The sequence below is a fragment of the Miscanthus floridulus genome, chromosome 2, assembly GCF_019320115.1.
Source record: "Miscanthus floridulus cultivar M001 chromosome 2, ASM1932011v1, whole genome shotgun sequence".
NCBI classification, from domain to species: Eukaryota; Viridiplantae; Streptophyta; class Magnoliopsida; order Poales; family Poaceae; genus Miscanthus; species Miscanthus floridulus.
In genome coordinates, this window is record NC_089581.1 from 1,333,312 (window position 1) to 1,345,594 (window position 12,283).

At 46.5% G+C, this 12,283-nt stretch overlaps 1 protein-coding gene across 1 annotated transcript; it reads left to right on the forward strand.

The window, feature by feature from the left end:
- Nucleotides 1-350: 350 nt before the first annotated feature.
- LOC136537595 (uncharacterized) lies at nucleotides 351-3,889 on the forward strand. The gene is made up of 5 exons (XM_066529529.1): nucleotides 351-758; nucleotides 1,639-2,338; nucleotides 2,431-2,632; nucleotides 2,739-2,987; nucleotides 3,073-3,889. Exons 1-5 carry the CDS (start codon nucleotides 563-565, stop codon nucleotides 3,754-3,756), a joined length of 2,031 nt encoding a protein of 676 aa, XP_066385626.1. The 5' UTR covers nucleotides 351-562; the 3' UTR covers nucleotides 3,757-3,889.
- Nucleotides 3,890-12,283: the final 8,394 nt, after the last annotated feature.

Consider the following 12,283-nt stretch of genomic DNA (forward strand, 5'->3'; position numbering starts at 1 on the left):
CTTTTTATTAATTATTAAGAAAATCTATAAAATATATATTAATATACGACGCTAACTCGAATTGATAAGTGAGCTGGAAACTTCTAGAAGACCCACACACCCACGCTCATCATCGTCTCACACACACAAAAACGAAACCAGACCGAACCCGACATGTCACACGACGATCATATCGGTGCGCGTACGTGAAACGTGATCCATCCATCCATCCAGCAACCGTGGCGCAGTCAATCAACGGCGGATCCGGCGCGGATCACGGGCTCCGATCCGAGTTGGACTCCTGCTCCTCCGCTCGCGATCCAACGGCCCGTCCCGCCCGGCCCTATAAAACCGCGGCGCGGCACCCCGTGGCCGCCTCCACCATCGGCAACCAAACCTAACCAAACCAAAGCCTCTCGATCTCGACTCGACTCCATCGGGAGCAGCAGCCATCGAGCGCGCGCCGCCGCCGCCTCTTCGCTTCAGTTACTGCTGCTAGGGTTTGAGGGTCTAGTAGTAGGGCGGCGGCGAGCCGCGCGACGCGCAGCCGTCGATCGAGATCTCTGCTACGACTACGACCGCCATGGCCAGCTTCAACTTCGGCCTGCTCGAGCTCGCGGACGGCGAGTCCGGGGAGGTCGCCGTGTCCGTCGTCGTCGCCAAGGCCAAGGCCGAGGCCGCCCACGCCAAGAAGGCCGAGGCCGCCGCCCCCGGGACCGCCGAGAAGGAGAAGGCCGTGCACAAGAACCTCTACTTCTTGAAGCTTCAGCACGACAATGGTACGTGCATACATACCCTACCTCAATCTCCCGTCCGGCTGACCGGCCGGTTCCCAAGTCCCGATCTTCCTTCTGTTCCTTTCGTCTAGTTTGGTTGGATGGACATTCTTGTTGCGTGCTGCGCCGTGTGGATCCGATTACTATAGACGATCGTACTGCGTGTGTGCTTTCTTGTTGCGATCTTGTCCCCAGAGTAGGGAGATTAGTTTATTTTGGTTGCTGGACATGTTGTGACTGGTTATAGATGCTTATATAGGTTCGTTCTCATTGTTCGATCTCTGTAGAGTTAGTTCCTTCCCCTGTTAGCATGGTAGATAGATTCGTATTCATTGTTCAATCTTTACATGTCTAGTTTGTGTAAATCTATTATGTACTGTGTAACTGTGTCTATCAGATGTCATGTGGTCGTTCTGATTCATCACTGTAATCTAGTTTCAATTGTTATCCCGAATTCCAATCTTTAGTTATTGATTATTCCTAATTCTGATCTTTGTATCTAATCTAATCTATATAATATATTAGTATTGTTAATAACGCGTGTCTAATCTTTGAATCTAACATATCTCATGTTGTGTTAGTATTGTTAATAATGTGTGTCTATGTTCTTTGTTCAGTTTATTTATTTTAACGTAAATAGTAAAGCTGTTATCTTAATGGTTGCCATTACTGATTGGGGGATAAAGCTATTATTTTGGTTGCCAGTACTGATTGGGGGATAATGCCATTACTGATTCCTGGTTTACCTTTGTTTTCTTATGGTTATAAATCTTTGCGTTGTTTGCTTTGTTATCTTATAGTTGCCATTACACGTTTCATAGTTTCTATTATTTGCCACACTTCGATTTGTGTCTCATCCTGCTGTTTTCTTGTTGGATGTCAGGTATAAGAAATATTGAGCACGAGCTGAAGAGGTTGAGAGATGTATTGATAAAGCTGAGGGGGCAGGAAACAAAGCTGAAGGAGAAAGGAGAGAATGGAGTCCATTTCATTCAGTTGTCGGAGGAGCAAAGGGAGCTCCGTCTCATGCAGTTGTCGGAGGAGCAAAGGAAGCTGAGGCAGCAGCAGAAGAAGCTGAGGGAGGAGGAAGCAAGGTTGAGGCCGCTGAGGAAAGAGTTTTATTTGGAGCATGGATTTCCTCTGGTGGGTGGTGACGAAGAAGAGCCCCAAGTCCCCAATCAGGGGGAAAGTGTTCAGGGCAACGACAATGCCGGTGTTGACAATTTCAATGGCGGCTATAACAGTGATGGCTATGGCAGTGTACCCAGCTATCACGATGGTGAGCCAGATGTTCATGCTGATGGAGTCTATGTGTACCATGAGAGGCAGGTAGAGGAAGGCTATGCCTACAACAATAATGGTGGCAGGCAGGGATATCCTGAGGTCAGGAAGGTTCAGAAGTGGGTAGCTAAGCAGCCATCCTCTGATGCTGGTACAGAGGCTGATCACAAGCCTGAGGAGAAGGTCACCTCTGATGCTGGCTCGGAGGCTGAGCACAAGCCTGTAGAGAAGAAGCCAGCCGCCACTCCTGCTAATGCGGATGCTGCGCCTGTCTCTGGTTCAGAAAAATCTTCTGCTGCAGTGTAAGTTCTATGCAAATTTGAATCTTCCTCTTCCAACTCTGCAGATTATTGTACTGCACAAAAGCAAATCAATGTTTAATCTTTTTTGCCAGGGCTGCTGCAAGTAACAACGGACAAGGTAAATTTCAAAAGCAGAATCTCAATGGCTCTGAGAAAAGGAAGAAGAGGAAGAATGCTAAGAACGGTGGCAATGAAGTTGATAAGGCAAAGAAACAAGATTCATCCGAGGCTGATGTTTCAAAGAAGACTGACAAGGAACCACCGGCAGACTATCCTAGGGAGGAAGAGAAAAAGGTGACCCCCTCTGCTCCAGCAGCATAGTTCTTTGATGGAAAGACATGCCATTTAATTAGGTTTCTTTCAACTTTCTTGATTTCCAAATTGACACTGATGTTCACAGACCCTTGCTGAGTATGAGAAGATTCGTCAAGAGAAAAAGAAGTCCTCGGAGGATGTCTCAGGAACTGAGCAGAGGAAGGTCTCTGCAGAGGAATTTAAGGGCCTGCAGATGTTGGAGAAGAAGAAGCTGGATGATGAGGAAGCTGTCATGAAGGCAGAAAAGGTTCAGAACAAGGCTAAGGAGACTAGCAAGAAGGAAGAAAAGGCTCAGCCCGAGGCAAAGGACGCTGACGCAGCCAAGCCTAAGAAGGTATCATTGCTTTGTTTCCTCTTCATTCTTGTATTAACATTGTTATTTTCTTAAGTGTGGCATCTGAACAGAAACATGATTTCAGGTCGTCATCCCGTTGAAAGATCTCTCCTTTGCGCCACCAAGGCGCATTGTTATCCTGGAAGATGGCTCTTCCAATGGTGGCGGGGCTCCTCGTGGCCGCTTCAATGGCGGCAGTTTCCAGGGCCGCAGACGCGACAACAGCACCGACTCGCGGGTTCCTGCCGGTCGGAGTGGCGACAATGGCAGGGCGGCCCAGAATGAGGCTGGCAACTACGGCAACGGTGCTCCGAGGGGCGGCTACTCTGGCGGCCGCGGCTACGGTGCTCCGAGGGGCGACTACTCTGGTGGCCGCGGCGACGGCGGCGACGGTGCTCCGAGGGGCGACTACTCTGTTCGCCGCGGCGACGGCTACAGCGACCGGGGCAACGGCGGCTACCACAACCAGGGCGGCAACGGCGGGTACCAAGGCAATGGCGGGTACCACAACCAGGGCGGCAACGGCGGTGGGTACCAGCAGCAGCACGGAGGCTACCAGCGCCGCCCAGGCAACGACAACTACTACCGGCCTCGGGGACGCGGCTACTCCGGCAACGGCCGTTCCCCTGTCCCCCAGTCCATCGTCGTCGAGGACATGAACTTGTTCCCGCCGCTACCCTCCTCTGCTCCGGCCCGAGCTGCCGCACCGGCTGCAGCTCCCGCGGCCGCCTCCGCTACGGCCCCCGCCCCCGCCCCCGCTCAGTCCTAGTTCTTCTGATTAGTAGCTGCTTCGCTTTATTGTTATTCTTTTGGTGAGGAATTGTTGAGAGAACATTGGAGGAGGTGCTCCTCGATTTTGTAACGGATGGTATAATATTTTTATTAAGTTTCTTTTGCTTAAATATCGTTGTTGCCTTTTGAGTTTTGGTTTGATATCTCTTTCGTTGGCAACCCCTTTTGATTTGATTTGATAGCATACTCGTGATTCATGACTAGGGCTGATGATTTGTCTTTCCCTGTCGCATGTTTAGTCGCTGCTTTCTTTATTTGTGGTTTGATTTAGTTATTCTAGAAGGTATAGTCGACACTCATGGAGATCAGGAAAAGTAAACTACTAATGGATTGATTAATTGCTGAATTGACTGATTGTTAGTTGTGTTTGAACTTGAATACTGAAGAATACAACTCCCTGCCCCCTAAAAATATCGCAATCCTAGATTTGACTATTATTTAATAAAATAGGATTAACATTTGTATCTATATAAATAGATAGCTGGATATATTATTATGAAAATATATATTATTATTTAACTAATATTAGTTTATCAACAAACATGTTTCTGAGGGGGAAGAAAGAAGCAGCTCTTCCTTTCGGTTAGAACAGATGAAAGTAAGATTCTAAAATTACAGCCTTCATTAGGAGTATTGTAGGAAGTTGATTGCTTTTTTGGATTCTTTCTAAACTACTATATTTGTCTCTTTTGGACTGTCTGCAACAACCGCTACCCAAAATACAAGACCCATTCTACGTTTAGGTAGCGCTACAGGTAAATGGTTCAATACCTATTTTTTGTCTTCTCCAATAACAAGACCTAAAAGAGAACTCATCTTTTCTGCAAATAGGTCTCCAGGAGAGAATACTCAAATTTGGGTTATACCTCTCCTGACATCTAAAATGGGTCTTCCATATAAGTATTCTGTTGGAGGCTATAGGTATTTTGTTGGAGATATATTTTAGATTTAGGTCTCTTGATGGGTCTACCGTTGGAGACAGCCTTACTGGCAGGGCATGTTAAGTGATACCTCCATCATTTGTTCAGAAAATTTCTCACTATGGTTGCTTGACTCGGTAAGTTTATCCATTTGCCTTTGTTCTTACAGTTGGAATCTGATGTTCCCTGTGCTATTAGTCTTATGAACTGCATTGGTCATGCTGTCCTACTTATGTCCACGGTACCTTCCAGTATATTGATTTTTTGTATTTATTTTTGCCAAAGGTAAAGGGCACAGATTGTGCAACATACTTAAGCTGTGATGATCAAAGTCACCCGGATATGGCTACTGAATCTTACCATGGAGTGCGACGAACTACTGAAATGGTGCAGAAACCAATGGCTGATTTCAGTCAATATTCCACCGTAACACCCTAAAATTTGCATATTTTTAAAATAGACTAAAATGATTTAATTATATATTTTTATGAGCATGCAAATTTAGAAAAAATAATAACTTTGTTAAAATTTAAAATCAAATATAAGGTTTAGCAACTTATTTGTGCACACATGCAGGTGCATTGGATTTATTGTAATGAGTGGCTTTGAACAAAGTTTAAAAAGATTTCAAACATTTTTAAAATGATTTGAAAAGGGCTTTTGAAAAAGAAGAAGAAGAAAAACTCCTTCTCTATTTTGGCCCGAAGGCCACTCACTCCTTTCCTCCCTCCATTCCGCGCAGGCCCAGCTCGGCCATTCCCTTTTCCTCCATCCCGGCCCGTAGGTCAGTCGGCTTGCTTCCTTCCCCGTCGTCTCCTGTGGCCCAGCACCGCACCGGCCCGCGCATCGTTTCCCTCTTTCCCCTCTCTTGGCTTTGGCCTGAAGGCCTGCTCCCGCTTCCTTTCTCCTCAGTCCAGCGCCGAAACCCAGCAAGCCGCGGCCCAGCAAGCAGCCGAGTCCCCGCGCTCTCCTCCCTCCCACTTGAGTCACTGTCATTCGGGACCCACCGGCCGGTCGTCTCCTACCTCCGTCGTCCCCTACACAGACTCTACCACTGTCGTCCCGCCTCCGCGTCGTGTCGTGCGCTCCAAGTTGCTTCGTCCCTTAAATATCGAACCCGAGCACCCGCCGCCTCCATCTAGCCCCATGCGCGATCGCCCGGTGCCTTAGCTACCGCCGCCGCCGCTGCGAAACCCTAGCCGCCGTCTTCGCCGAGCTGTGCATCGCTTCCGTGCCTCCATCGTCGATGAAAACTACCTTGGTGAGTTCGCGTTGCCTTCCTATCTCTCTTGGTGCCCTCGCCTTGTGCTGTTGTGACCCATAGGCCTAGATCCCACTACGCCGGCGAGCTCGCTCATTCCGACCATGGCACCGCCGCTGTCTGTGTCACCGTCGGCAGTCGTTCCCTCCCGATCTAATATGTGCCATCCAAGTTAGATCCAACGACCGAGTTTGGTCGGTACCCCTTTGGCTGGAACATTTGCTAAAGAGCCCTTATCCTTCTTCTTATTTGTACCCGCAGTCCCTGGTCTGTTATAAAAATCATATTTTGATTTGTTTTAATTCAAAAATAAGTTCTAGAAATCACAGTTTTGTCACTACCTTGTTTAGGTCATAACTTCTCCATTTTAACTCCGATTTGATCCGTTCAAGTTGTGTTAGATTCATAATTGCGTAATTTATATGTTTATCCTACTGTTAAATATATTTTCAACTTTTAAAATTCGAGGTTAGATTTAATCTATTATTTCATTAAAGGAAATCTTGTTAAATTCATAACTTTTTTGTTATAGCTCCGATTTGAGTGCTTTTCGTGTCTGTGTGTTCGTAGCAATGCGTAGATTAGTTTTCAAACCTTTTTATTATCTGGCGTACCGTTCTAATTTAGTTTTATTGTTTGCTTTATGTATGATGCATCGACAGTTGACATCTACCCTCATTGCCAAGCGGTTGATGGAAATTTTGCAGGGAGAACCCAACATGAAGGTGAGAACAATTATCAGGACCGTTGAGGCGTTGTATGGAGGATATGTGATAACTTATGGTAAAGCATGGAGGGCTAAGCAGCGAGCGTGGAAGATGATATATGGGGACTGTGAGGATGGGTATGAGTAGCTGCCAGTTCTTTTCAATGCAATCAAAGCGGTGAATCCAGGCATGTATTATGAGTACATCCCAAAACCTAATGCATGGAAGGATGGGAGGCAAAAGGATGATATTTTGTTTGTGCCTTCTGGTGCTTCCCTCAGTGTGTCGAGGCCTTTAGGCACTGTCATCCCATCTTCTCCATTGATGGTACGTTCTTGATTGGCAAATACCAGGGCACACTTCTTATAGCCATATCCTATGACGCGAACAACAAGTTGGTTCCTTTGGCATTTGCTTTGGTTGAGAAGGAGAACAATGACAGTTGGGGATGGTTCTTGAGGCTAGTCCGGATACACATGGTTGGGCCTGGCAAGGAGGTTGGCATCATATCTGATAGGCATCAGGGCATACTTAATGTTGTGCGAGAGGAGCAGTTAGAGGGGTATGCACCTTTGCACCATCGTTGGTGTACTCGACACCTTGCCGAGAATCTACTCCGGAAGGACGGTGTCAAGAAAAACTTTGATCTGTTCCAGGAGGCTGCTCGACAGCTTCAGGACAAGTACTTTAGGGAAAAGTTGGAGCAGGTCAGAATCGCATCAAATGTAGAAGGTAGACAATGGCTCACAGGTTTGATGAGGGATTTGGAGAAATGGACGAGAGCTCACGACGCCGGTGGCTGGAGGTATGAGTTTCAGTGCAGCAACATGGCAGAGTCATTCAATAAGTTGTTATTGGGGATACGTGGTATGCCCATGAATGCAATTGTTCAATTCACCTTCTATAAGCTTGTTGCCTGGTTCAACGATAGACATGCCCATGCATTGCAGTTGAGGAGTGATGGAGAGATATGGGCTCTGAAACCAAAGGCACACCTAGAGAAGGGAAGAGAAAGGGCTGGCACACATGAGGTTGCATGCTTTGACCACGCCACAGGGACTTATCAGGTCGAGCATAGGGGCGGTACAACGTCCGATGGCGAGGTTTGAGAGTCGATGATACATGTGGTTATCCTCCAAGATTTCAAGTGCACTTGTGGTAAACCAAGGCAATACCACTTTGTATGTTCTCATTTGGTGGCAGCAGCTAGGCATCGCAACTATAATATCGAGAGGAGGATACCTTATGAGTTCAGTGTCAACACACTTGTGAACACATGGAGCCCCCGCTTCATGCCTTTCCGAGACCCTAGAGAGTGGCCTCCATATGATGGGCCAAAGTACATTGCGGATCTAGCTTACCGTTGGAACAAGCGTGGATCAAGGCAGAGGACACGGCATAGGATGGTTATGGATCAGATACCTAGAAGAACTAGGCGTGGGAGAGGAACTCCATTTGTTACTGATCCCGAACAGTACGAGTGCGGCAAGTGCGGTAGACTTGGCCACAACTCACGAAGTTGCCGTTGACAGATTAGTGAGGTAGGACTATTGGTTTATAGTATTATTTTATATTTGTCTTATTCATATATTTAATTATGCATGTCTCAATTTATGCTTGTATTTGTGTCAATTACTTATACATTTATAAGTTCATGTTTCATTGTACATTGCAATTCTAATTCATTCACTTTTTTTGTAGGATGGAGCAATTCCACCTGCTCGACCCGACGTACGAAGAGACCCACCAAGGATGTCTCGTTGCGCTGGGGCAGGTAATAATATATAAGTTTTATTCGTACATGTGTTCGTGAAGTAACATGTGACTATGTTTTATTCGATGCAGGATCTTCCGCACCTTCGTTCTAGGACCCACAGTGGGTTCTTGGACATTCGGTACGACGATAGGTACACTCCTTTCCTGCAAAGAGCTGGCCTGGATATCATCCCTTTTTAGGTTCATCGTGGGTTGCCCAAGTTCAACTCAGCGGCGATAACTGCGTTGGTAGATAGGTATTAAAGTGAATCATTGCCTCCATTCATGGCCATTTGTTCATGCGATTGACTTTTTGACAAGTAATCTTGCTTGGTCTTAAATATAGGTGGCAGCCGGAGACTCACAGCTTCCACCTACCTTTCGGGGAGATGACAGTCTCGCTTCAGGACTATTAGAAGATGCTAGGCCTAAGGATTCATAGAAACCCAGTCACCGGGCAGTGTAGGTCAGAGGGCTGGAGAGCACGAGTGGAGGCCTTCCTTGGGCGTGAGCTTGGCGAGCAAGGGGCTCGCACTTCTAGAGTTCCCATCTCATGGCTACATGCAGAGTTCGCACAGTGCCTCGAGGTGGCAGATGAGGAGACAATTGGGTACTACTGCCAGGTGTGGATCCTACACCTTTTTGCTTGCGTTCTCTTTCCCGATGCCACGGGTGACAATGCATCCTGGATGTGGATCCACTGCCTCAGTGACTGGAACCAGGCGGGTCAGTACAGCTAGGGCTCTGCAGTCTTGTGTTTTCTATACCGGCAGTTGTGCGAGGGGTGTCGTCGGTCTATGGCGAACCCATCACTTGGTGGATGCGTGTACCTGTTACAGCTGTGGATGTGGGCTCATTTTCTAGTTGGTCGTCTAGAGGTTCTGGCTCATCGTGAGTGGTTCCAAGGTCAGCCTCCAAAGTCACCAACCGACGTGGGCGTACCTTTGGGACTAGGTCAGGGTTCCGCACACGAGGATAGACCGGGCGTACATTGAGTACACGAACGAGCTAGATTCGCTGACGGCGTCTAGTGTAAGTAAATTTTATTTTCCATGCTGCTTTGAAAAGGATTAGTATACCATCTAACATCTTATTTGGACATGTTGCAGCCGTATAGTGGAGAGGACGCACTTCCTTTTTAGCTAAGCAACGTCTGTGGGGCCAACAACTACTTCTATAGGATGAGGTGCCCTCTAATCTGCTTCTATGTTGTCGAGTACCACCTGCCAGATAGGGTTGCACGCCAATTTGGAGTGAGACAGCTTTAGCCTATGCCTCTGTTCTCGACTGGCGTTGACTTACACAAGTAAGTGTTTTGATATTTCAAATGTCTCATGATGATGGTCCATTTCTTATAATATGGTGCCACGTATGTGGATTAATGTAACGATGACATACGTGTAGGTTGGATCGTTAGAGGAACAAGAAGATTTTTTACTAGGAGAGGCACCACCAGTCCTACATTGAGGAATGGGAGGAGATGCACGACAACAACGAGCCGCACATGAACCATGAGTTCAGGCGGTACCAAGCTTGGTACCAGCGTTCGACATGGTGCAGGCTTAGGCTACAGTGGACCGAAACTGACTACGCCGACATCGAGTCCTCCGACGATGAAGACACGGCGTACGACCAGTCCACTCGTGCAGGAAGGCAGGTGGAGGCAGGACCGATCTTGAACAGAGTGGTAAGCCAATCGCCTTATTTTGTTACGTTGAGTTACATAACAATACATTAGATGTTCTTGGACCGACATTAGGAGTTATCTATTGTAGTTATTGCAACCTTCGAGCCGTATAACCCTTATAATAAGTTACATTCTTGTACAAAAGAAAACAAAACTAAATGCTATATGTTCAGAAGTCTTATTATTGAAAACTTTGTTGCAGGGCAATACACTAAAATGCTCAGTTGAAGAGATCAAGCGCGTTCGGTCGAGAGTCAATGACGACTACATACTTGGCTTCCTAGACGTAAGATTTAAAATATTCTTTCAAACATATCATTAATACGTTATATTCTTTTAGTTAACATAGTTTTGTACAACAGAGGCTGTCATGTCGTCTACGCCGTGCGGCTGGTCGTTGTGGTTGCAGGACAAACACAACGCATGACGTGTATGATCCTTCCGTAGGAAGAGGAGCCTTGGGTTCCTCTAGTCAAGCAGCTACAGGGGACGGGATGAGGACAAGGAGGACAACGATGATGATGACATGGATAAGAGGCATGATGAGCTTGGGCCCTCTCAGCTCCATGACGCTCCATCGACTCATCCTACACCGTCTCTAGGCACTAGGCGACGCCGTCCGTGTGACCCTTACACTCCAGGCACCAGCGCTCTGGGTCACAAGGGTAGGGGCAAGAGTAGGAGACAGTGAGGGACGTGGTAGGTGTTACTATGAACTATTGTGAATTTTGTATTTACTTTTCTGTAACTATTTGGGATTGTATGGACATTGTGGACTATTTGGACTTTGCATGACATTATGTTGGTTGTGATATTCGTTGTGGTTGCATTATGCTCGTTGGATGATTAAATGTTTGGAATATATATTGATATCTCTATTTGTAACTGTGGATGCTCCTAATACAATACCGTATCTTGCGAATTTTTTACGTGAACCTTTAATCATACTACACTTGTACAAAGGCACAAATGTAGTACACAGATTAACTATAAATTTATTACGTATATAATCCAGGAAATATTGTACATACGCTTTGTAGAAGAATCTAGGATTACCAAGCAACAGTGAACGAATCTATGCTTTTCAGACAATAAACATAGACTTTTTAGATACACGGACAGCATCGAATTATCACATCACTGATATAGACTTTTCAGATACACGGACAACATACAAGGAAGCACAACTCCACTCTATCTCCACCATCCATCTTATGACTGTTTGATCCAAGGGCTGAGGTGAAGAGGCACACGGATCGCTGACATGGTACATTGAGAGGCCTCCATTCCTCCTCTCAACCTATAAATAACCACTCACTCCCTCTCATTCACACAAACAACAAGGAAGAAGAACACTCCTTAGCATTTGCTTTCGTTGTAGTACCAATGTCTGGAGGGTCGTCCAGAGGGAGAGGAAAGGGGAAGGAAACTACCTGGGGGTGGGAGGGTCCTCTTGGTCCCGATTTCTTTGAGGAAGCTCTTTATGAGAGGTTCCCAGTTGAGAGCAAAAGTGATTTCACCAAAGAGGCACCACTGAGAGGATACGATGAAAGGAAAGAAGAGTGGCCAAAATGCATGCATGGTGAGGACTGCCTAGTGCAGATGTTCACCGAGGGAATAGATGGAGGTTGTCATTTCTTCAAATGCCCGCGAGCATGGGTAATTGCTATTACTATTTGTTTCTTCAATATGTTTGTCTTGTATATCACTTACACGACATACTTATTGTAGTCTTCCTTAGCCGAAGAAAACTGTGGGTCCAGTAGGTGGGTCGATCCTCGACCTATTTATCCGCATACGGAGTACATCTACTACCTATAGGACCGTATCTTCGATCTAGAAAGGGAAGTTAGCAGCGGTTACAAGGACGACGAACAGGACGACAACAACAATGGTGCCAATTCACAGGAGGCACTCTGCAATGATCCATATTGCACCTGCCCTAACCACAAGAAGAAGGGGCCTCCCCCATCACCCCCGCCACCACCACCAACAACAACGGGAGGCTACTATGGAGAAGGTGCAACACAATTTGCTATGTGGCCACACTACTAGGATGACTTTATCTTTTTCACATGTACCCAGGTTTAATTACCTAAGGCATGTTAGGTTTAATTACCTAAGTCATGGTTTAATTACCTAAGGCATGTTAGGTTTAGTCAAAGAAAACTCTG

Coding starts and splice junctions, on each gene's coding strand:
- LOC136537595 (XM_066529529.1), top strand. CDS start 563: ATGGCCAGCTTCAACTTCGGCCTGCTCGAGCTCGCGGACGGCGAGTCC. Junction 2,633..2,738: donor CTAGGGAGGAAGAGAAAAAG/GTGACCCCCTCT, acceptor TGATGTTCACAG/ACCCTTGCTGAGTATGAGAA. Junction 2,988..3,072: donor ACGCAGCCAAGCCTAAGAAG/GTATCATTGCTT, acceptor ACATGATTTCAG/GTCGTCATCCCGTTGAAAGA.